General features: G+C 34.7%; 2 protein-coding genes and 1 pseudogene across 2 annotated transcripts; all 3 read right to left on the reverse strand.

The window, feature by feature from the left end:
- Positions 1-1947: 1947 nt before the first annotated feature.
- On the reverse strand, positions 1948-3879 carry LOC120117248 (annotated as a pseudogene).
- Positions 3880-18681: 14802 nt separating this feature from the next.
- LOC120117251 (ankyrin repeat and SAM domain-containing protein 6-like) lies at positions 18682-19882 on the reverse strand. The gene has a single exon (XM_039137537.1). The coding sequence runs from the start codon at positions 19764-19766 to the stop codon at positions 18927-18929; it is 840 nt and encodes a 279-aa protein (XP_038993468.1). The 5' UTR covers positions 19767-19882; the 3' UTR covers positions 18682-18926.
- Positions 19883-21320: 1438 nt separating this feature from the next.
- On the reverse strand, positions 21321-25219 carry LOC120117250 (mitochondrial phosphate carrier protein 3, mitochondrial-like). Its single transcript, XM_039137536.1, has 6 exons — positions 24927-25219; positions 22926-23287; positions 22714-22757; positions 22420-22634; positions 21507-21631; positions 21321-21413 (listed from the first exon to the last, which is right to left on the reverse strand). The coding sequence occupies exons 1-6, from the start codon at positions 25197-25199 to the stop codon at positions 21365-21367; spliced, it is 1068 nt and encodes a 355-aa protein (XP_038993467.1). The 5' UTR covers positions 25200-25219; the 3' UTR covers positions 21321-21364.
- Positions 25220-26697: the final 1478 nt, after the last annotated feature.

Here is a 26697-nt window from a genome sequence, read left to right on the forward strand (position 1 = left end):
TTAGTCATAATATTAAAATTTAAATGTTATTTAGGAGATTTAACATCTAATCAAATCATACGTACGAATCGGTAATTAATAAGACAAAATGTTGGTTAAAAGAAATATTTTCATGGGAAGGTATATATCTATCGGTTTTCAATGGGCTTAAAGCAGCCCAATTTAAGTCCAAAAACTACCACCCAACGTAGGATTCAGTTCACTCTTAACTCTACAGTTGGTTAATTTCACAAACTCAATATTCAAAATATAAACTCGAATTGCACGAATAAAACGTTCTCGGTGGTTAAGATAATTTTTATTACCTTTTAAAATCCTGAGTTTGAACACCACATTTGTCAGAGATATAAATATTCATTGTCAAAAGGTTGAAAGTGTTTAGATAGATACTATCTATATTCACTCAATATATATATATATATATATATATATATATATATATATATATATATATATATATATATATATAAACTTGACTTACTAATTTATAATAAGAATTTTTGAACAACCTCAACAGTAAAATAAAGTGATGTACTTGTTCTTTTTCAGTACATTTTGTATCTACTTTGATAAAAGAAAAATATTTTTAATACCTAGATGAAGAAAAATGATAATTTTAGGGTTGAATTATATATTTAATCACCTAACTGAATTTTAGGGGTGAAATACATATTTAATCACCTAACTGTTCGAAAAGTTCCATCTTGATCTTCCAACTATTTTTTCTGATCATATAACGTTATATTTTAGTTTCATTTTAGTTATTTGTCATTAAAAAATTAATAGTACTGACATTTTATTTATTTTTATTTTTTCAATAATGACAAAACATTACCTTATATAAAACGTCAGCATCCTTGTTAACTTTTTAACGACGTATGACTAAAATGAAAAATCATAACATTAACACGAAAAAAATAGTTAGATGATCAAAACAAAACCTCAGAATAGTCAGATGACTAAATTTACCACAACTTTCTGTACATTTGACTAAAAAAATACCCATTTCCATTATCCTTTCCAATAATAAGAATAGATGGGCTGAATCGAACTGTAAAACAATTTTAGGTAGGTCCTTACCTGTTAAGGTAACACCCAGCAGGCGATTGCATTATTTAGGTTAACAAAGAACAATTGCACATGCATTAGACCAACAATTCCATACATGCATCGACTACCAGACATCCATACAACTTATATAACTAAACAAAAGGATTTCCATAGCTTTCAGGACATACAGTAAGAGAGAAATCGAGATATCGATAGAGTAATATCCGAAAGGGACCCTAGCATAGGGTTTAGAAGAGCTGGAAAGATGAAGTGCTTGCCTGTATAGGCAAGGAAATCATACAAGTTTTCAAGGCTGGAGAACATTAACAGTAGCTAAATTTAGAACCAATGCAGCCAGATTCTTCAACTTAAAGAACAATCATAAATCATCAATTCATAATCATTGTTCACCTAACTACCAAAACAATCAATGCTTATTATCATAATATTTTGCTACTTTGGGGAGGGTCTTATGGGAAAAGCTTTAAATAACCTCAAATGGTTCGTTGCGTAGCGTTTGACGGTAACCAAACTTGGAACAAATACAGCCAGATTCTTGAAATTAAATTGAAACACAATCAAAAGAATCAGCATCATCATTGTTTATCTAACTACCAAATCAATCAATGTTTATTGTTATCATCTTTTGCTACTTTAGGGAGGTGTTATAGGAAAAGCTTAATTAACCCCAAACGGTTCATTTGTAAGTTAAGCTGAAAAAAGGAATTAACTAAAGGATCTGCACAAGGTTTCACCAAATTCTATGCAAAGTCGATAAGAACTCGAGAAAATTGCAAAAACAGAGCCATAAGATCACATAGCTAAGATATCATTGAATTTTGGGCAATAAAACTGGATGCCACACTAATTAGGTCATCAAAACCAAAGATTATGTCTCTACAACATGAACAATTACACTAAACATATAATGTAGACTAGCTCTAAGCAAATAAACATCCAATATGAACAAAGGAAGAACACAACTATGATACATACAATTCGATATGCCTCGTTTTGAAGATAACCCTCCATTGCTATGGCCTGGCGAAAACACCCCACATCTTACCCCTCCCAAGACTCTCCAATAGCTTCTTAGCCCCTTCAACATTCATCTCAACAAGTTTCTGCAGGTACACACAAGCGCCAGCAGCAACCATTTGCTTCTACATTTCTTGGAATGTACAAGTTCAGACAAGAGCAAAACAGGGTACTTTTTATCGAGATTTTGTATCGAAGGATCCAATAACATCACAGCGTTTACTATCCCTCTCTCGTCCTTTTTGAAAACCTTTTTGTTACCAGCGTATAACACGAGCCTCGACAGTGCCATCGCACCGGCTTCTTTTTCTTCAACAGCTTTCCCATCTAGCATTTTAATCAATGGCGCAATACATCCACATTCACCCAGTTTTTTCCTTGCTTTTGAGGAAAATCTGAGCTCAATAGCGGCTTTAGCTGCCGCAATTCTTACCCTAAAGCCCCACTGTTCAAAGCAGCCCGAGACGGGCAATGAAACCATCAGCAACCAGAGATTCAGCAATGGGGTGAATGGATGATAAATGCCTAATGAATTCAAGAGCAACTTCGAGGCCTTTTGGATTCGGAGATGAATCCATGAAATTTTTCAAACATTCAATTCCACCTTCCTTAACAATCAAAAGCTTCAAGTTTGAATCACCAGAAACCAAATTGCATAAACATCCAATGGAATTTTCTTGTGCTAAAGCAGTCCCGGAAGAAACAAGGCCAATTAAAACAAAAACCGCATTTTCTTCAATAATATTCTCTTTAATTTGTCGAAAGAAGTCAAGTTCTTCAAAACCGGCGGCGAAAGCCTGAGAACCAGGCGTACCGGCTTGACATATCTCTAAAAGAGACGAAATCCACCTCTGGAACCAATCGCTATAGCGTTCTCTTTCGAAAACGTTAAAGCTTGTAAAGTGATGCATGCTTTTCCTTTGCGAAACCGCTTCCGGATTCAAGGACTCGAAGGAGTGATTCAAAAGCAACCCTTCGGCAACCAACACGTGTTTGCTCGACTCCACCGTCGATACTCTCGAAATGGCGGCTACCGTCTTTCCTTCGTTTCTAAACAGTTCGAGTCCAGTAATCGCACGAGCACGGGAACCACTCCCTGCGCCACAGCAATCATCACGTTTTTATCGTCCTCTTGGTGTAAGCCTAAGAGCGAGTCTATGGCTGAGTTCTTCGATTCGGTCGTTCCGATTTGTAACCGAGTTATCAAGTTCCTTGACTCAACTCGCACTGCTTCTTTCTTCGAGGAAGAAGTCGATACGGCACCGTCTTGGAGGACTCCACTACGAATCAAAATCTCACAGTCAGAGATATGCCGGTTTAACTTAGCCAAAACGGCGTCGAGGTCGCTCTGTGTCTTAAGCTTTCCCTCCGTCAAACCGGCGTGTTTACATTTCTGAGAAAGGGATACGGCGTCGTTTAAGGTTTGGGATATTGAATGAAGTACGTCAACGGCAAGGGGAAGGAAGAACAAGAAGGGAAATCGGAGAGTTCAACGAGTGATCCTGGAGACTAGAAAGCTTGGATTTGATCAAAGCCCATTTGCCTTTGAAATTATTGATGTTCTGAATTTGATCTGAGAGGGAAACCAAAAGACGCTTCGAAATGGAAATTGGGTCGTCGTCTTCTAGTACTTTCATGGCGGCGGAGACCAGTTTCCCTCTCTCTTTTTTCTTTTCTCAGGTTTGATGATTAGAAAGTGTGCAGTGGAAGAACGAAAAGTAGAAAATAGAGAGAGAATTTAGGGTTTAGAGTCTGCGATCCTAGAGATAGAAAGAGAGAGAGTTATTTACAATCGACGGAGCGGCAGCAAGTGAACCGGCTTTGCCTGGAGATATACTTTGATAGACGTGATACTTTGTTTGAGTATGACATGCAACTCAAGAGCGTGAATTCACGCACATTTTGACTTTGACACTCCACCCTTCTAACTTCAACATAATAATTTAAATTTTTTACTCAAATATCACTATAAAAAATTATTGTTTAATAATTTACTAACAAAATCATCTCAGTGGTTCAATAAATTATTGTTATTATCTGAAGTTTCAAATTCAAACACTGCTAGACATACTAAGTGTTGAGAATATTTAAACAATTATCTATATTTATCTCAATTTATCAAAAAATAAAATTCTTTAAATTAAACCTCACTTTCGAATAATTTTAAAATAATAATTTTTGTTAATCAATTGTGTCATCTAAATAAAATGTGTCATATTAACTACTCTTTTTTTTATATTTGTATTTTATTATTAAATTCAAAGATATTATTATAATTATCTATGTTATTGATTTAGTAAGTTTTGATTATTTATGTTATCGACGATTACATTAATCATTGAAATTGTTAACGCATGTTAATGTTAATTTGATGGTGTTACATGTTAGTTAAAATGGATTAACTTTTATTTTTACTCTTGAACTTTGGATAAAATACTAATTAGATTTCATACTTTGGATGAAATATCATTTTAATCCCTAAATTTAAGATAAAATATCAATTTAATCTCGAAATTCAACCGAAATCTCTCGTCCATGTCGCCATTCACCATCGTCAATGTCAATCATTATTGTTTTCGACTGTTACTCCCTAATATTTTCAATTAATTCATTTCTGACGTTCTGAATACGAATCTAATGTCTATTTTGTCAATAAAAAATGAAACTAAACATATCTATAAGAGTACTCTAACCTTATCTACGCGTAATCAACACCTAAACTCACTCTTATTTCTAATCTTAAACGTAAACCAATATTCATTTATACCTAACATAAACAACTAATGAAGATTTCATTTTTTTAATTAGCTTTGTAAGACAAAATTAATTTTTGAGTCACTACAAAAAAAATTCTACAATAGAAAGAAAAAATATAGTATAAATATCTATTTTATAATTCAACCTTTTAAATATTACACAGAAAATTTGTCGGTGAGCAAAATTGGAAAGAGCAAAAGATAAATTGGAGCGTGAAACACACGCGTAATTAATGGGCGACAGTCAGAGCAAAGGGCTGCGACAGAAAGTTAGAAAACTTACAATGCGGGTGGGATCCAGCCATTCGAACATTTTCAAATATTTTTAATATAATTATTAATATTCAATTAATTAATTTAAATATAAAAATATAATAATTTAAATCTAAATCTTTATTAAAAGAACCTATTTATTGAAGAAAGTGTCGTCCTTAATAGTTAATCTGTAAAGTGTTTGAGTTATTAATAATTAAAAATATTAAACTTTTAATTTATGACTTTATTAAAAAAATATATATAATATTTTATTTTGTTAGATTACTTGATAATTAATTAATAGTATATGTTTTTTAATTTTCTAAATGATTTTAAATTTTATAACTTATTAATATTAGTTTCGGAATATTCTATTTTTTTTATTTAATGATTGTCATGAAAGAATAAACAAACGATCACATCGTGATAAATAAATATGGGGTCCATTTTCAACAACTTAGATTCTTTTAATTAATTTACGGGATCTTAGTTTTGTAATTAAAAGAAAGTATAATGATAATTTAGTCATTAGTATTTGCATCTTTTATTATTTTAACCTATATCATTCTTTTAACTAATTTATTCAGAAATCTATCATTGCCATTTACGAAACGTTGAGAAATTGTCATTACCCTCTAACTTAACGTCGAGTACTCTTGTCACACCCCAATTTTCAATTTTAAAAAAATTGAAAATATAAATTAATTATTTTTCTGGACTAAACTGTAAAATTAAAAAAAAATTGGGCTAATTTTGAAAGTTTAGGAAGTTCAGAGGCTAGCCCCATAATTTACCCATACTCAACTTATAGCGAAAAAAATGAGATAGAGGGACTGGCCAGGCTTAAACCCGTGACCTAGGGTATAGCCAGTCATGCCCTTATCGATCAACATAGGTCACTATTTAGGTTTAAAATAATAAAATATATTTTAATTGTTTTATTTTTGGGTTTTAATAACTAGAAACATAACCCCATTTTCCCGTGTGTTCGTGAGCCAGCTCCAATTAAACAATTCCAATTGTCCGTGCCGCCTCCCCGTTCAGCCTCCTCCAATCGGCGATGAAGTGCATCGCCGCGTCCAACTACCTCAGCGTCATCCGACGAACAGAATCCCTTCGGCTATTCGTCGAATGGTGTCGTTGATCGCCGCGGGAATTCGTTCGAAAGATACAGGTGAAACCTAAGTCGCGCATCGGTTCCTCTTCAATTCCGACCACCTCGCTCATCAATTCGCCTCACTGCCGCCACAGTCGGATTCTTCGTCTCCGTGCACCCAAAACCCAGCCCCTGGGTTGCTGTATCGTCGTTGGGTAAGTCTGATTCTATTTCCAGTTATTTGGTATGGTTGATGGTTGTTTTAGTGAAACTTTTGGTTGCAAATGTTGTTTGGTGAGCTTGGGAGTAATCGACCATCGACCAGACCCCTTTTCGCCAGTTCACTCACCACGTGTCGTCGTGTGTGCGTGGGGCCGTCTACAGCTTTGGGAGCCTTTTAAAACCGATCCAAGTAGACCGAACGTCGAAGTTGATCATTTCCAGTTATTGGATTGATGAGTGAACCAAATGTATTGAGTCAACTTTTCGCCAGTTCACTCACCAGTGTCGTCGTGTGTGCGTGGGGCTCGTACAGCTTTGGGAGCCTTTTAAAACCGAAGTAGACGAACTGGCCGAACCAGTTTGAATCAGCCCAAGTCAACTCGGATTGAACCGAGCCAACCCAAATCGATATGAGTCAACTTGAACTGGTTTGACCCGTTAACTTTGACCTGACCCGTTGACTTTGACCAGAGTTTACCGTTAACTTTGACCGCTGACTGTTGACTTTTACCTGAAAAGTCAAATTTTTCAAAAAAATCATATTCTTATTTTTTCGACGTTCTGAGTCCGAATTTGAAGTGTTTTGCTAAATTTGAACCAGAAAGCCTCCGAATTGACCATTAAACATGAATGTACATATGTAAATTAAGTATTTATTTTAGTGCATTTAATTTAACTGAAGGGTCAATGACTAATTAATATCGAATATTTAAGGTACTTGTGAATCTCCTAACTGTTCGCTTGCTCGACCCGATATCCCTCAGTGTCAATCGTGAATACTCGTATAGTTCTGTACCCTGTTGAATATTCAGTTTAGCATATTACTCTGATTATAATTCTATTATGATATGAATTAGGTTCTCGTATAATCGAAGTGGTAACGAAGCCGATGCTCGTAGATCTACCGGACTGTTCATTTTGCTATCTGTGTTCCTTATGTGAACACATCAATTTTAAATATATCATGAGCACATGATGTTTTGTCTTATTTGTAATGTGACTCTGTTTGACTTGATTATGTAATTAATTTAAGTATGATTTCTGATTTACTAAAGTTTAAGCCTGATTGTCTGATTCCTGTTATATGGTTACTATTTTACTGAAATAAATATGTCTAAACTCTGATTTCCTACTATCACTGGTTATTGTGTAAAAAATATTTTCTCCAGGATACTTCGGGATTTAGTATGAAGTCTTTGCAGGTTCAGCTCGGTCAAATTGGTAATTCCTTGTATAGGTTCAGACCGATCGAGCTGGTAATTCCTTATGGACCTAAGGCGACTCTTGAGTGGGCTCCTAGGCCTAATGGGCCTAGTGGTAAGACATTATAGACCCTAAGGTACTCCCTTAGGGTGACTCCTCTACTGTGTGCATTAGGTAAATCATTATGGGCATGAGGTATTCCCCTCAGGTGGGCACCTACGTTTTGGCTAGGGTAAGACTTTATGGACCCAAGGTGCTCCCTTAGGTTGACTAACACCTACGCCCTTCGGGCCTAGGATAAGTCCACATGGGTGCAATTCTAAAGAAATACATATGGTGTTCGATTGGAGGATGATACTGAAATTTTAAACTAAAAACTCTACTGATGTTTTAATAACTGCTATCTGAACTGATTTTAAAAACTTAATTGTATGTTTTATTTTTGAACTGTTGAAACACACTAAGCTCCCTAGTTCACTCTCCCAAATTTCTCTCTTTCAAATATTTTTTGATAGACAACCCGTACTTGACACTTGGAAGATCAACACATTCATACAATACTTTTTGTTGTAATGTTTTTACCTCCCGAGCTGCATTTAATTTGGGTGACACGTGTCCATATTTTGAAAAGTGTTGGATTATGACTCATACTGTTTTTGTTACTGATATTAGATTTGCTTCGATACTATTAATTATATTATTAAATATGCGTGATTATAATTTGGATTTTAAGTTTTCGAAAAATGTTTTGTAATTTTTTTTATCGTAATCCGCTAGATATGGTCGTCACGCATAGGCCGGATCTAGGAGTTACAACTCTCCTTGAGGTAGATATATAACTATAAAAATAAGTCTATTTTAAAATTGTCTATTTCTCTTACGAAAATAATAATACACCCAGACTGGGCTTACGCAAATTTATAAAACGGAAAAATGTTATTCCACTAAAGTGTTGAGAATCCTTAGCATAATATATGCATAAGCACGGAGATGACTCTATTCAACCTAAAATTTGTTCGCTAAATGTTCATAAAGATTGAGACGACTCCACCCAATTTTAAATCAATTATTAGCACAAGCCTTCGAAATAGAAAATCGGACCATCTATTATTGCTTTCTAGATCAAAGCCATGGCTACTACACGGAGAGGTTTCCACGTCAGAGCTCGATAAGGAGCGCATTCTTCCACAAGTCTTGAGTCATAAGACTTTATGACATTCCCTCGATCAAGGAAAGACAATTGTTATACCTCATTCGCAATCAGGTCACACTAAGTTACATTTATGGAGTTCATCGAAACCTATAGAGCTTCATATCCTTTGGCCAGATATAACCTCATTATGTGACCACTAACATGCCCATATGATATACTGATAGCCGACTCTACTCAATTTGTTAGCCTACGGAGAGCCATCACAATCCTATGTCTGATACCAACATTAAATGTCAAATCACTCAACCAAGACTGAAAGAAGGATCTAGAACCACTATAGACCTATTTTTATCCTCTCCTCCATGATAGAAACAATATCTTGGCTAAATTACATAACTGACACCGTTTTTTTTTAATTTTACCTTTCTGACACCGTTTGACCAATATTTCCAGAAGTAGCACCCTTTCTGCTGAGTTGGCAAAGGCGCGTCCCCGGGGACGCGCTTTACCCGTGTTTTCGCTGAGTTGGATGCCACGTGTGGAAGGCGCGTCCCCGGGGACGCGCCTTTGCCATATCAGCAGACACGTGTGGAAAGCGCATCCCCGAGGACGCGCCTTCCATTAAATGCCATAAATACCCCCATCCGTTTTTCCTAACTACCCCTCCTCCTCCCCTATATAAACCCCCTCAACCCTCCCTCATTCTTCACACCAAAATCATATTCTCCTCTCTTATATAACTCAAATTCTCCAACTATTTGAGTTTTAAATTTGTTATTAGTGGTAAGAAATTTATTTTTATGTTAGTATTTTTTTAAATAGTTTTATTTTTATATTAATATATTTATGTAAATATTATTTTTTTATTAAAATAATATTTATATAATTATTTTTATTTAGAATTAATTTTTTTTTGCTAATTATATTGTTTTGTCTACAGTTATAATGGAAAACGAAATGCGTTGCGATTGGATATTGATCATATCTCCAGACATTTTAGCGATATGGTAATATTTTTTATAATTAATGTTAATATTTAAATTTATTTTTATTTTAAAGTTATTATGAATTTATATTAATTTTTATTTTTTATAATGTATATTTAGGATGCTGATCGTATTTTAGAGACTTTTATTAAAAATCCACGTATACCGACACCAGAACGTATTTTGCCATATTTGGCTTCTGCCGGGTTCGGGTATATTGCAACAATTATAGGCGGTTGCAAACTCGAACCTGTCCTAATTTCTGCACTGATTGAGAGGTGGAGGCCCGAGACACACACTTTTCACCTTCCATGTGGAGAGGCGACAATTACATTGGAGGATGTCTCTATGCATCTGGGGCTTCCCGTCGACGGAAATATGATGTGTGGTATGGCGGATGGTGATTGGCAATCAATGTGCATTGATTATCTTGGAGCTGCTCCGCCAGAGTTTAATGGAGGTAGAATAGCTTTATCTTGGTTGAAAGCTAATTTTGAGGTTTTAAATGAAAATACTTCAGAGGATCAAGCAAAGGCATGTGCTCGGGCATATATTCTACGAATAATTGGAGGAATATTGATGCCCGACAAATCTCGCAACCAGGTGCATTGTATGTGGTTGCGGCATCTGATCGATTTTGATGAAGCTGGAAGATATAGTTGGGGTGCTGCAGTTTTGGCATTTCTCTTTAGAGAAATGTGTCGGGCGACCAATTATAAGAAAACTGCTATCGGTGGATGTCTTCTGCTTCTACAATCATGGGCGTGGTTCCGCATGCCTTTCTTATGCCCGATCGTGAATGAACCATACGTATTCCCCTTATTGTTGAGGTAATTTTCGAACTAAATTTTGATTTAAATATTTCAATTAAATAGGGTGATATTTAGTTTATATTATATTTCATAGGTGGTCGATGAAAAGAAAGGACCATAAAAGTATACCTACTGGGTTAGAGGAAATTTGTTTACTTATTGATACGAAAGCTGGGTCTGAGGTATGTTTTTAAATTTGTTTAATTATTAATATTTTAATTTAAAATGTTAGATATAATTAGAATATTTTATTTATTTGAATTGTATATTTATATTTCAGTTTCAGTGGATACCTTATGCGAGCGATGAAGAGAAAGCTTGCATCCCACCCCACCTTAGTGGGTCATTAGAGGTATGGATATCGGTTATACCTCTTATATGTTATGCTATTATTGAGTGGCATCCAGTTGATCGCGTGCTCCGTCAGTATGGTTGTACGCAATATATTCCTGGAGCTCCTAGGAATTTAGACGACGTGCATAACATAGATAGACGAGGAAAGAAAGATGTTAACTGGGTGGTGAGACACAGAGATTGGATTGCGCTTTGGGAGAACCGATATACACTGTTGGCCCCTCGACAATATTACGCTGAAACTGGTCATATGGTTACGGATAACTATATGGACTGGTTTAATGAAAATGGAAAGTCGTTTCTACTTTCGGCGGAAGCACGAGGGGTTAACATTCCTAGGCGTCGAGAAAGACGTCAACCGTCTCAATATCATCGTCCCCCGACGCGTGGACGGAGAGAAGGCGCTACCGGTTCTGCATCAGTCCCACCACAACATCCTTATTCGTCGATGCCGCAGGGGTACATGCCCAGCCCTCCACTTCATATGCCAAGCCCACCAGTTTATATGCCATCTCCGCAGGGTTACATTCCGAGCCCGCAGGGTTACATTCCTAGCCCGCCAGGTTACATGCCTAGCCCGCAGGGTTTTATACCATATGGAGGTGCATATACGACTATGTTTAATGATCCAGCATATGGTTCATATGCATCTTATTTGGCTGGTGGTGCTTCTCCGCAGACACCTCAATCTCCATCTGGATCACATACATCGATGCCAATGTTTCCACAATTCTCACAGTTCCTGGGGAGCGGTGGGATTGTTACTAGCACTCCTCCAGGGTCGTTATTTTATACAGGCCCTTCAGCCCCTTCAGCGTCATCTACACCAAATGAAGAAAATGCTGCTGATGATGATAGTGAAGATGAGGAGACTGAAGAACAAGTTCCACGAAGAAATCCTCCACGAAATAGACAACCACCGCCATGTGGAACTCATTCGAGAAGACGACATCGGTGATCCAGTTATATTTAATGTTATTTAAATAATTATATTTCAGAATTTTATGTAATTTGGTTATGTTATTTAAATGTTTCATGGTTGTTACATACATATTTTTTAATGTTATTTTTATTCACATTTAACATTAAATGTTTGATAAATGTTTTTAAAATACAAATTATATTATTCGAAATTTAAAATAAAAATAAAAATAATATTATTCAAATTTAAATTTAAAATATAAATTATAGTATTCGAAATTTAACATTAAATTTCAACTTAATATTCCAATTGTATTCGAAATTAAAAGTTATATTCCAATTATAGTTCACAATACTTAAATTGAAATTAAATTTATCCATACATATGATTTATCATTAACATATATTAAAACGTATACATTAAAATCAACTTATGTTGAGTTCATCGATCGACGGAATCAGCCAATAGGGGGTGAATTGGCAATTTATTCAATGTCACATTTCAATGCTCATTCCATACAATTTCAATGTCACAATCAACTTATCACTTCACATTTATTCACTTTATCCATAACATTTTATCTAATTTATTCAAACTTCACATAACGTTTTAATTTAAGTTATTCTTAACTTGTTGAACTTTCAAAAGAAGTTAAATTTTGGTTATAATTTACCTTATTTACTGATATATCTAGTGTCCCCGAGGGACATGAGTGACATAATAGGGCAATGATAACATATTCTCTGACGAAATAATGGAAGGCGCGCCCCCGGGAACGCGCCTTCATGTGAATAGTGAAATAATAGGTACTGATATATCTAGTGTCCCCGAGGGACATGAGTGACATAATAGGGCAATGATAACATATTCTCTGACGAAATAATGGAAGGCGCGCCCCCCGGAACGCGCCTTCATGTGAATAGTGAAATAATAGGTACTGATATATCTAGTGTCCCCGAGGGACATGAGTGACATAATAGGGCAATGATAACATATTCTCTGACGCAATAATGGAAGGCGCGCCCCCGGGAACGCGCCTTCATGTGAATAGTACTCCGATTATAGATACTATTATATGCAACGTATTATAAACTTTCAAAACAAACTTCAGTTCACAATCTTTCAAATTCTCAAATTCACAAACTCTAAATTCTCAAATTCTCTGAAAATGAGTCATCTTTCTGCTGTTGTTTTGTATGATGGAGAAATTAAGGAAGCTGAAGAGGGGGTTGTTTTTGAGTCAGATCATTATATCCCCTTAACCTTGAAGAGAAACATCACAATTGAGGAGTTAATCACAAAAATTTCGTTAAAGATTCGTGTAGCAGGCCAGAGAAGACTATCTTCACTTCAGTACAGATTTCCTACTGAACTTTTTCCGCTCACGTATACATCATTTCAGCTTTCAAACGATGATGATGTTTCTATGATGGTTGATGCTCATATGGGGAGTTCACAATCTCTTATTGAAATGTATGCCACTTTTATTGAGGTTTGTGCAACTCGTGGTCTCTCATATTCCTCTCACTTTGGCATTGCATATCAAACTGATCAAGTTGATAGCCCGACACAACTTATTTGTAATGATTTCACATCATTAATGGCGGATCCAACGCCATATACCATGCCATCAAGTTCAATAGGAAGGCATTCATCTGCAATTGCTTATTATCTCAACCCACGTGGCTTCACCAATAATCCATATGTCAACATCTCTTCTACTTCAAGGGGCAGACATTCATCTGCCAATGTTTTCGACTTACATATGGAAATGCCAACGAGACGACAGTCTATTCACATCCCACATGATACAATGGCCTCAAGTTCAAGGGGAGGACACGCAAGCGGGAACTTATTTGACCTCAACATTGGATTATCGGAGGAACCCTCATCTCCACCCGAAGAACCTCTTCGGGAGCCAGGTGCAAATGGTGCTGAAACGGGATTATTCGTTGAACATGACTCACCACAGTTTAACGTACATTCTGATGATGACGAGGATGACGTTCCGATAAATACAACACCAGCCGAACTTCCTGCACATATGTATGAGGCTGATTATGATGCAATGTATGAGCCTGAATTTCCAGATCTTCCTGATGTTGGCAACTATGGACTTCAATCATCAGTCAATGACGGTAATTTACATATTGGAATGGAGTTCGCATCGAAGGAGGAAGCAATGATGGCAATAAAGAGTTACAATATTCGTAACTCAGTTCAGTCCCGAGTTGATCGATCTAACACGGTGAAATATGCCTGCTACTGCGTCCAACGTCACAACGGATGTCAATGTATGGTCCGTGTATCAAAGAGGAAGAGGAAGAACAACTTATGGGAACTAACCAGATACAACGGTCCTCATACATGTTGTGCAACAGGTATAAACCAGGATCATCCCAACTTGGACTCCAACATTATTTGTCAAGCAATCATGCCCATTGTGAAGCAAAGCTCTCATATAGCTGTTGCAGTGTTGATTTCTGCTATACAGTCACAATATGGGTACACTGTCTCATATAAAAAAGCGTGGTTGGCAAAACAGAATGCCATTTGCAAACTTCATGACGAATGAGATTCCTCTTACAACGAGCTGCCCAGTTGGTTTCATGTTGTGCAAAGACTTAATCCGGGGACAATTGTTGAGTTCGAAACTCAACATCATTACGTGAATGATCGAATGGTTCGCGATCGCTACCAATTTTACCGAGTCTTTTGGACTTACCCTCAGTGTATTAATGCAGTCAAGTACTGTAAACCAATTGTCCAAATTGATGGTACTTTCTTGTATGGGAAATACAAGCAAGTTTTATTATTGGCTGTGGTCCAAGATGGAAACCGCAATATTCTTCCTGTTGTGTTTGCCCTCGTTCAAGGAGAAGACACTGAGTCTTGGGTTTTTTTCCTTAAAAATTTACGTTTACATGTTGTCACCAGGGAACGAGTATGCATTATTTCAGACCGAGGAGTCGGGATAAAAGCAGCAATGGACTCTTTGGGTACAATGTATAGACCTCCACATGTTCAACATCGTTATTGTGTCTGTCATATTGCTGCAAACTATTACGGAAAATACAAGAAGAACGATGAACGTCAGTTAGTCGTGCGGATGGGTATGTTACTTTTTCCCAAATTTTCTATCAATTTCTTATTACTTATTTATACTTCATATTAACTATTACATATTCCTAATGGCTTCGGTTACGAACTCTTACCTCAAAGGTTTGAGTCGATGCTACAAGAGCTGTTTGGCAAAAATAAGAAGGGATGCGAGTACATTATGGACATCAGCAAAGAAATGTGGACAAATGCATATGACGGGGGGTATCGCTATGGTCATATGACAACAAACTTGGCTGAAGCAATAAATTCAACCTTAAAGGGGGCGCGTCATTTACCAGTCACGGCGTTGGTTAAAACGACTTATTTTCGTTTGGGTCAACTCTTTGCAAAGCTCGGTGGACAAGCTCTTACTTGGATGCAAAACGGACATATTTACCACCCAAGACTAGTAGTTGATTTATAGAAAAAAGTGGCTGCATCAAATAGGATGTTAGTTACAAATTTTTCTCGCACCCGTGAATTGTTTCGTGTAACCGAAATGCCACGTCCGCTGCAAGGGATTGAAGCTAACTCTTTCAGAGTTAATCTGCAAGAGAGGTGGTGCGATTGTGGTTTCTTTCAAGCACTCAAATATACATGCTCTCATGTCATTGCTGCTTGCTCACATTCGCATTTGGACTACAAAAATTATGTTGATCCCGTATACCAACTTTCACAAGTATTCAAGGTATATGAATTTGAGTTTCCGCCCATAGGAAACGAAAGAGACCCAAATGAGATTCAAACTTGGCTTACAATTGTACCAGATCCATTGCTATTGAGGGACTCAAGTCGTCCAAAATCTACTAGAATACATTGTGATATGAATATTCGGGAGAAGTCAACAGAACAAAAACGATGTGGGCATTGTAGAAACATCGGGCACAATAGAAAAAAATGTCCAGCTCTGTTATCATCATATAACCGTTAACTCTTATGTAATTAATATTGTATTTAAATGAATGTTTTTGTTTCTAATAATTTAATGTTATTGCATTTATATAATTTGTCAATGTATGTACACCTAAATAATTTTTTTAACTTTTAAATACATAAATATATTTAATATATTTATTTAATATAATAATTAATATTATTAGTTATAATTTTTTTTAAAATATAATAATAATTCTACCTTTTAAGTAGAGAAAAATATTAAATTACACAAATTAAAAGTTATTAAAAAATTTATGTATACGATGACACATTTCATGTTCTGATTGGAGGATTAAATTTATTAAATTAAATTTTCAATAAGACTAATTTTATAAAATATGTAAGTCTTGAAGATTAAATATGTAATTATACTAATTTATTAACTTATGCATCAATATTTTCGTTAAATATTGATATGAGATGACTAGATTGATAACATTTAAATAATTAACTGATAAAATTAATAGATCGATAATCAAAATCAAAAATAATAATATAACCATATGTGTAATATTATAATTTCATACATTTTTCCTATAACTACAATAAAGTCAAAACTGGTTTTCATATATTGTTATATCATATTAATGTAGATAATTCACTCCACCTTTAACACATATTAACAAAATACATTTGATAATTCTTACATTATAATCGAAACATTTTACATAATATATTATTAATTTATAATAATAATAAAAATAAACTATTTATTATAAAACAAAATACGTGTCTGCTGAGTTGGCAACGCGCCTTCCACACGTGGCATCCAACTCAACGAAAACACGGGTAAAGCGCGTCCCCGGGGACGCGCCTTTGCCAACTCAGCAGAAAGGGTGCTACTTCTGGAAATATTGGTCAAACGGTGTCAGAAAGGGAAAATTTAAAGCAAACGGTGTCAGTTATGTAATTTAGCCCAATATCTTGACACTGATCAACCGTCGTATAACTATCGACTATGGGTCTCCTCCCAAACCAGTAAAAAGTGAACTGCCACCTGTCAAATTAACCATATTTATTCTATCAACAAAGCTCGTTTAAAATATAAAATAAATTCGGAGTCTCACATTCCAAGTCCAAATCTAAAATGTGTCCTAAATTCTATTCACATTGAATCATTGAGTATTTTTTTCCCTTATTTTCCATCACAATATAAGTTAAATATAATATTTTATCATAATATAAGAAAAATCTTTTGCCTCATGCAATCAACAGGTTCAATCCCCATCATAAGCTCCTTTCATGTTTTCTCTTAATTTTCTGTCTAGTAATCCACATTCAACCCTTCACATGCATGAAATAATGATATGGGAATTTAATCCCAATCCAGTCAAGTCAACTACAATATGAATAGTCAAACAAAACGGCTAAATTGCAGTTGAGACAAAGTATAAATGAAGAAGCTAGGAATACCTCATTTATTAAACTAACAAAAGTCAACTTATATTATCATTAATGGCTCACTAACAAATTTGTAGCAAACTTCATTGCAAACTTACGCACACCATAAGAAAAAGGAACTTATCTTCCTTAGATGCATCATGCATGTGAACCAAGGCAAGCAAAATGTTGATCTTTAGCCTCCTCTCTCCTTTGTTCAGATGAGTGCAGGGGTTAAGATTTGGCTGGACCAAACATACTCCATTCATCGGTTCCGATTCGTAATTAATCAGAGTTATATTGCCATGCCAAGCCAATTCAAGTCAAGCCATACACCAGTTTTAACAATATCCTCACCAAGATGGAGGTTTTATGGGCAATTTCCTGTCAGCATATAATCCCCCTTCATTCTTGTTCTTAGATTATGCAGTTATGCTACCTACATTACCTACACTTTCCATTTTCTTATTAGACTCGCATCCGAAACATAATCAGACACTACAATGAGATTAAGATCCTCCAAATATTTATAATCTAAGAAAACTTGAGCATACGTATGACGGACACATACCCATTTCCAACTTCTAACCTTGAATTTGGATAACTTAGTATGTGCTATAACATACTAGCACTATTCATCCTTGCATCTCATTTCTAGTTCAACATGAACAGCTAGCTGTTAAGAAGATATGGAAGATCCTAAAAGTAATATATGATAAGAAAAGGAATCATTCATGCATATGTCCCCCTAAAACAGATCCAACAAAATGGCTTTGGCTTCAAGTAAAGGTCAAACAAATTAGCATATCTGCTTCAAGAGGAAACAACTCCTTGAATACATAAACTTTGATAACCAGAGTAAAGAAACATTTATCGAGTCATTGCTTCATTCCAAAGCTATCAACCTTCGGTATGAATACGCTACAGTAATCCCGACTAGGGTTGTCAAGGGTACAACACGCAGTCTAAGCACTAAACTCTAAAGTGTAAAGAGTGGTCCATTCATCTACATATGATCTTTTTTGTTGATCAATATGCCTGATTTCCGTATGGTCCATGTCTAATGTTGAATACTCAAATTACCGTCCCTTCTTATTAATAAAGGTACATCTAATAGAAAAAGTGAAAAATAAGAGAACTTAATCGGACAGGTTCTTCTATGCATATTATCTTAAAAAAAAAGCATGCCTAAACGAACAAATGAGTGAATGCGCACCAAACCAAATACACTTTTCCCGCTCGAAAGTGTCCGAGATGCTTTTGCCAAATGCTTGGGAACATGCCGAGATTAGGATGACACTGATCTCGGCAGCACGTACTTCTCTAATATGTAACCGTAAAGAAAAAAAATTACCACTTAATAAGAAAACAAAAAGAATATAATCCGAAATTGCTTTATTTTGTCAAGCACTTTCCTTTAACCAAACTGGAAGCTAATGTTTTCTCACTGTTCTCTAATAAAATTCTCAACAAGAGTTGGCATTTAACTTAAAAAAGGCATCTTTAAAACTAACCAAAAATCCTACCGACTCTCCTACTTTTACTAAACCAAAAAAGGTTAACATAAAGAAAGCTAATAAAAGCTTAAACTTACATTGCAATGGCGGATAAATATGTCCTTGCAAACCACCCTTTCCCCCAATAACCATTACTGGAAAACTTCATAAAAACCCTTTACTAAGCTTCTGAATCGCACAAAAAATTTTCCTCCTAGATCCAACAGCATTGATCCCCATATCCTTCAAATCTTCCAATGTCAACAACTGCAAAACCTCATCATCCACTTCATGGATCTCGAAAAGAGGGGCGTACCTTCCTAAACCCAAACCATTCAGCCATATTGTAACCCCATCTTCTGAAGGTCCAGTCATTGGCCTCCTCTGGTTGTTCCCATGGTAAACCACTTCCCTTTCATTTCCATGGATACCCAAATTATCCAAACAATGAATCGGGCTCTGTTCTTTGATGGGACTCTCCGAATTCTCCATATCGAAACCGTCGTTATCTTCGCCGCCACTGTATTTTTCATCCGTTTCATTGTTGCCGTTGATATTGACGTTGTTGCCACCGCTGGAATCGTCGAATTTGAGAACCCAATTGGATCGGATTCGTTTCGTGGCGGGGGCCCGTTTCTTGAAATCCTTGACTCTCCAGCTACCAATTGCAACGCTATCTAAATTGTTGTTGTTGTCTTTGTTAGCTTCTCTTTCGTCGTCGAAGGTTTCGTTGTTGGGTTTGGTAACAGCACGAGTTTTTGAGGAATAAGAACCGACGCAGGCAACGGAGGAAAGGTGGGGTTGGTGTTTCCATTGCTTAGAGGCGGCGGAAGAGGAGGAGGGCCTTCGTAAATGAGAGTCGTAGGTTTGGTCACCGCCGATGTCGCCTAATCGAACGCTGGGACGTCGCTGGCGTTTGGATCCGACGGCCTCGGATGAAACGACGGGGACGGTGGGTGGTACGATGCCGTTTAACTGGGCATCTGATTGCTGTATATCCGCCATAGGAACTGGCTTTTGGGCTTCGGGCGGGGAGTCAGTGAAATAAAATGGAATTGAGGTTGGAGAAGCAGTGAAAGTTGTGTTTGTGAGCGACACGTGTCCTCCTTTCCTACCGGAAGGGAGCCATAGTGACTTTTGGAGTTAATTGCTTAATATGTCTCAGACTATGATATCCATTTTAATTTAGTCTCTAAACTTTTAATTATTCCAATTTAATCTCACAACCATGATTTTAAATCAATTTCTAGGTATTTGACATTCCTTATGGGGGTGGAAAATCACTTTTCCATTATTAAAGCATTTCTTATGGGGTGTTTGACATATGTAGTATATGTTGAAAAACTTTCAACACTTTGATAATGAACGATCAAATTCTTGTATATTTGGTGCTCGAATTTGAGACCTCAAAGGACAACAACAAATCTTGTAAATGATCATTTAGTTAATGTAACTTAATAAAATAGGTTAATCTTATCAAAATAACTAAAGTTTACTAAATTTTCATTTTTAAAAAAATCAACTTAATGATTTGTTTTGTTACAAAATTCAATTCATGCTATTAACACAGATTTGTAATCTTATTTTAGTGATTGAAAAGAAATTTTATCCATCTCGAGAGATGAAATTCGACTATATTTGGAGGAGTTTTATGTTTTCAAATTGATAAAATCTAAATTTGATTTGAATTTAATTATTAATTAGTTAATTTGAGTTAATTCTTATAATATAATTCAAATAATTTAAAAAAATTGAAAAATATTTTAAAAAAAAGATCAAAACGAGTTTTACTCACTCATATAGTCATATCTATGTAAATTCAACACATTATCGATTTTGTCGAATTTCTACAAACATGTATAGAAATTGAACAATTTTATGTATCTGTAACTAGGGGTTGATGCACTAAGCCTCACAAAGGGTAAAGTGCATCCCATTATTTTAGAAGAATGATTAAACATAGTTTAACGTATTAAGGAAAAATAGAATTTTTGCATATCTATTATTTTTAAAAAATATTAAAATTTTAGATCTTTTTTCTTAAATTTCTGGATCTCCATAGGGGTAGAGATGTCTTCTTACAATATGATCGAATGTCAGTTATCTTTTCAACATTTTGGCTAATTTTTTTCTAGAGTATTTTGTTAACCAACGTTTCATTTTAAGGTAATTTTTTTTTAAGTGTTAACCATTTGTTAACTAACGTCTTTCATTCACGTATGGACCTTTTATCCCAAAATGAAACATCAATGATAAAATACTTAAAAAATATATAGACTAAAATTATTATTTAATTAAACTTTTTTTACGTTATACCTTTCTACTGCATACCAAATATTATAAAATAATTTTCTCAACATTCACATGACAACAACAAACGAACACAACTGAAACAGATTAGTAATGCCTTAAATGTAAGACTAATGCACAAAGTATGAATCAAATAACCATGTATGCAAAACAATAGAATACAATCCAAATGACAACTGATGCTCTCATTTTGTGGGCATTGATCAACACTATTATTGCCCTAACAATAACTAAAAGGGAATCCCTTGAACTACTAAAGGGTATCATCTTCTTTGAAATGAACTGTATCTCCTTCATGCCTTTTCTGTGGCCGGAGTAGTAGCAGCACCGCCGGTGGTTGGCCTGAAAATAAAAAATTGCATACGTTGAGCTTCTGATCTCAAAGATATGAAACTTGTGAGAAGGTAAAACAAAATTCTCAAAGAGAAAACTTACAGGCCAACGAAAACTTTAAACGAATCGTAGATTCCCCATTGTGTTCCGGTAAGGGTTCCGATCATCAGAATACGAAGGGGTAGGCCACGAGTAAAAAGACCCCACACTCCAAGCCTCTTCACCGCCTGCAAACCAAACCCAAAGTTATATATACACTTCCGATTTCTAATCATGGGATACTTTTCCATATATATATAAAAAAGGCATAATTACAATTAACCCTCAAAATGTATTTAAACGGTCATTTTAGTCTTTTTTTTCCTTATGTATTTTTAGTTGTTAATATTTTAATTTATTGTCTGAATAATTGTTGTTAGATAAAAATCGTTAGTTGATTAACGATTAAGAAATATCATTAATGTGATATTTCCATATATATTTATATGATATATTACTTAAAATAATGATGTGACATATATTATGACACTCAAAATAATATCTTAATATATGTCATATTATTATGTATCACATAATCTAAAATGATGATATGATATATATCATATAACTTAAAGTATTGATTTGACACACTTCACGTCATCAATTAAGTATATACTACATTAACAACATACAGTAATCATTAATCAACTAACGATTTTTATCAACATAAATTAATTTGATCAAAAATTGAAATATGGTTAAAATACTCTAAAAAAAATAGAATAAGAGTCAAAGTGACCAATTAATTAAACAATGGAGGCTAATTTCGTCATTATGCCTATAGAAATTATCGAAAGTAAATGGTGATTTGATATTATTGGGTCCTTGAAAAGTTTGTCAAAAATTAGTCATATGATCGAGTATCTATTAATTTAATATGTGTTTAATAATAAATTAAAATTAAATTCAAGAGTCAATTACGAATAATATAAATTATTGATCATCAAAACTTGAGACTCAAATAGTATGTACTTACATCACCAACGGTTGCGCCTTTGGCATTGTTAAGAAAGGAGACAAGGTTGTCAGCAGGATGTGATACGACAGCACATAAAACACCAGCAATGTATCCACCAACAAAGCTCACCCCAAGTTGCACAGATGTACTGCACTGCTCTTTGGGTGTTGGGATGGAATACTTGTACATTAACTCAACAATCGTTTCGAACGACGCAAATTTCATCATTGTATCTGCGAATACAAACCAATTCATTTCATTCCAAATTTCCAAACATGTCTAACAAAACGTAAACAAATTTAGCTGGCTTACATGGAATCTGTCGTCCCCAAAGTGGAACAATTCCTTTGTACAACCTATACGAGCAAGCAACATTATATAAACATGTGTAATATAAGCCCATTTAAAGTGCATTATTGAGGCTTTAGTTTGAGCACGATATTTATAAGGGTATTTGAAATATATATTATATTATATTTATTCTAAATTAGTAAAAAAAAGTGTGTTATTGAAAGATATCATACCCGGCAACGCCTTCGGCTTTCACGATCTTGGGTAATCCATCAGATAAACCTCGTGCGAACCCGGGTTGAGTTTGCACTCGGACTTTGACGGCTTCCATGGGACAAAGAGCCACATCGGCAATCAACTCGGCCGATGCCGAGCCGGCGAGATATATGAGGGTTTTGTATTTGGATGCATATTCAGGGCCGACGATGTCGGAATAGTACTTCTTGAAGAACTCGTAGAAACCATATTTGAAAGCACCTTGAGCACTGTAACCCAACAGTGTTGGTGCCCAACCCTTGTATAGCCCTTTAGCTCCTTGCTCCTTCAGCAGTACTCCAAACCCGGATGTGGTGCTCTTGTACTTTGCCGGATCAATCTGGGAATTTCAACGTCATTAGTATTAATTAAGTTGATTCTATTCTTTATTTTTCTTTAATATTCTTAATGAATATTTAACCCCGATATTTAAATTTTTGATGTTAGAGTATTTTCTTTAAGAAAATACCCTATCATATCCGGAGATGAATATCTAACGTCATTAGTATATTTTTCTTTAAAAATTTTAAATTTAAATTTTTGATGTTAGAATATTTTCTTTAAAATCTCAGTGATAAGAAGGTGAAGAAAAAGGAGACAAACTATATATTATGATCCTACATTGATTAAACAATAAAAATTGTAGATCAGAATTATTTTCTTTCAAATTTTAAGTTGAAATTTGGAGAATTTTAATTTGTTTTTGAGAAAAATCTAAATTAATGAAGTGGTAAAGGATGATAAGAAGGGGTTGGTTAGTATCTTGAGTAGTCGAAGAAAATACCAAAGAGCGACGATGTCAATGACAGTGTAAGAATATAATGGAATTCTAAAAGTTAAAATTGTTAGAAAAATAACGAAATGTGAAAAATAAAAAATAGAGAGAAAAATGAGGTGACTTTCACGATAACATAAACATTCCATAACAGAAAAAATATATATATATTATATCACCCTTCTTTTATGATTAATATTTTTTTTGAAAAATCTATTGATCAAAACAGAAAATAATTAAAGTTGAGTGATAAAAGGTATAATCTACTCTAATATTAATATAAACTAATAATTAAAATCCTGACTAATAAAACAAAAATTCAATTAAAATTATTAAACTACTCTTATTTTGAATTATAATTAATAAGATCATGATGATATTTTTCATTTATACGTATATTAAATAAATAATAAAATATATATTTAATAAATTTTATTTGATTTAGGAGGATGGTTGAAAACATATGAGTTTTGCATTGACCGTGTGACCTTAAATTATTGGAGCAGCCTTAAAAGGTTGAAAAGGACTAATCGTAAACGCCACTGAAACCATCAAAGGGAATAAAAAAAACAAAAAACGCGATAAATATTTAAGGGACGATTTAATTAAGGTTAAAAAAGACATGGAAATAACTCAACCAAAAATATTATAAAGACAACATTTTCAGTTGATCGTAACTTAAAATGTTAATTTTTTTTTAAACTTTTTTCGTTTACACCTTCTTTATAATATTTTTTTAATAACATTTTCAATTATGTATATTCTATATCATTCTTTAGTTTTAAATTAGATTGTCATACGGTAGAACTTCCTCAAAAACGTGTTTTAGAATTAATAAAATGGTTCCAAAACTTGAGGAGCAAACCGCCAACCAAACAACCCTCAAATTCAAAACAATGATTTAAATAATAATAATAATATGTTATTAAAATAACAGTCGTTATATAATAATAAAAATATCGTTGGAAGATTTTATTTCATGATTATTATATTTGTAATGATCATTATAGTATCAACTATTACCGCAATCATAATAAATATATCATAATCGAAAATGCAATCACAGTTTAAATATTTTATCCCAAGCAAACTAGTTGAAGGGCATTTAATCCAATATCATTTATTGGGATGAACGGAAATAGGATAAACACAGATGGTGAATTGTATGATATAAATGAATAATGGGGATTAAGAATGGAAATACCTGCATATTACACTTGACAACATCCATAGGCGTGACGGCGGTGTGAGTAATGCCGCAGCACAACATCCCGCCCACAGTACACGCGGCGTAAAATGCCGGAGAGAACATCTCGATCTTCCGTTCCTTGGGCGACGCTATCACAAATCTACTCCCTCTCGCCGGCAGCACATGATGATTGGAGTCCAAACCCAGAAGACGTTTGGCTGAGGAAGGGGTGGAATAGAGAAAGCTAGGAAGAAGAGATTGGCGAGAATTATCAGACACCACCACCATTGTTTCTTCCCTTGTGGTTAACTGTGATTTGTTGCAGTTTGCAAAACGCACATCAGATGAACTAATTTAAAGCAAATTTGCATTCGCAAAACTGCTGAGACTTTTTCAACAAAAGGTTCGTTCAGAATTTGCCAACTCCTCCAAATTGGTCAAATTCTGTTTTCAGTCCTAATACTGTAGTTCAACATTTAGTCCCTATATTTGCATTTCTGCATTCCGGAATGTTTGAAATTGTAAGAAATCCAGAATGTTTGACTCTTCTGGTCCATCCATTGAAGCCGCCATTAATGGGATAACGTGTTTTAGTTACTTTCAAACCACCAAGCTCCTTCCTTCCACTTTCCTCCTCATGAGAAAAAAAAAGTTTCGAATTAGTCGAATTTTATTTCATTATCATAAATCAAGATGAAGTTTCTAACACTTAATTGAATAAAAGAACTTGATTTTTTCGAATAGAATCTTATTCACCACCCTAGTACTGACCATTGATGTAACACCCCAACCCGTATCCGACCCGGATACGAGTCCGAAGTGTCACATTGTCTTTTCAAACATTTATTCATATAAAATAGTGAGTAATTTAAAAACTTTTATAACATTGAACTTATTCAAAACGTTTACAAAACTATTCAGAGCTTATACAATATATATTCTTTTGATTACATGCCAACTAAAACTTTATTTATTAAAATACGTATTATTCACCTCTTTTCTGATCTGACATTTGGTAAGGAGAACTGACCGGTCTTGCTCCATATTGCTTTTTACTCTTCTCGAAACCTACGTGTGAAACAATCACACGCTAAGTCGTTGACTTAGTGAGGCATATAAACATATAATAAAAACCATAGAACATTTCATATAACAAAACACATACCTGTACAAATACTATCATTATCATTAATATATCTATCATATAATATCATACATTTTTCCAATTAATACCCATTTCATCCGATGAATATGTATTCTAAATATTTGATCATGACATTTCAATATGCATGTATCTATTACATGATAACATATATAATCATATCATGCACATACGAAACTTACCTTCTTGTACCACTTTCACTTTAAAGTTTGTATTTTAATTGCCCATGTATATTATTGAGAATAGAGGTATGTGAGTACATTGAGGTTGTGCACTATTGCTGTCACCACAGCTCGTATAAGTCCCACTGAGTGGCATATGAAATTTGTCCCGAAGGACCTGTGAATTTGTCCCGAAGGACCTATGAAACCCTCGACTCTTGGCATGCCAACTATACCTATAGCTCTCATATCATATACTATGGGCATTATTCTCATGTTTCATATCACTTGTTCCTTTTCTTCTGTCACATACCATATGTATGTGTGAACATACATCTCATATCATATAACCTTTATCTCAAGTGCATGTAATCACGTATTACATGTAATCACGTAGATCATTTCATATGGATTATATCATTTCTCATTTTTCATGTAAACACACATATCATATCGTATTCAC

This window comes from Hibiscus syriacus, unplaced genomic scaffold (assembly GCF_006381635.1).
Source record: "Hibiscus syriacus cultivar Baekdansim isolate YM2019G1 unplaced genomic scaffold, ASM638163v2 tig00110319_pilon, whole genome shotgun sequence".
Taxonomy (NCBI): Eukaryota; Viridiplantae; Streptophyta; class Magnoliopsida; order Malvales; family Malvaceae; genus Hibiscus; species Hibiscus syriacus.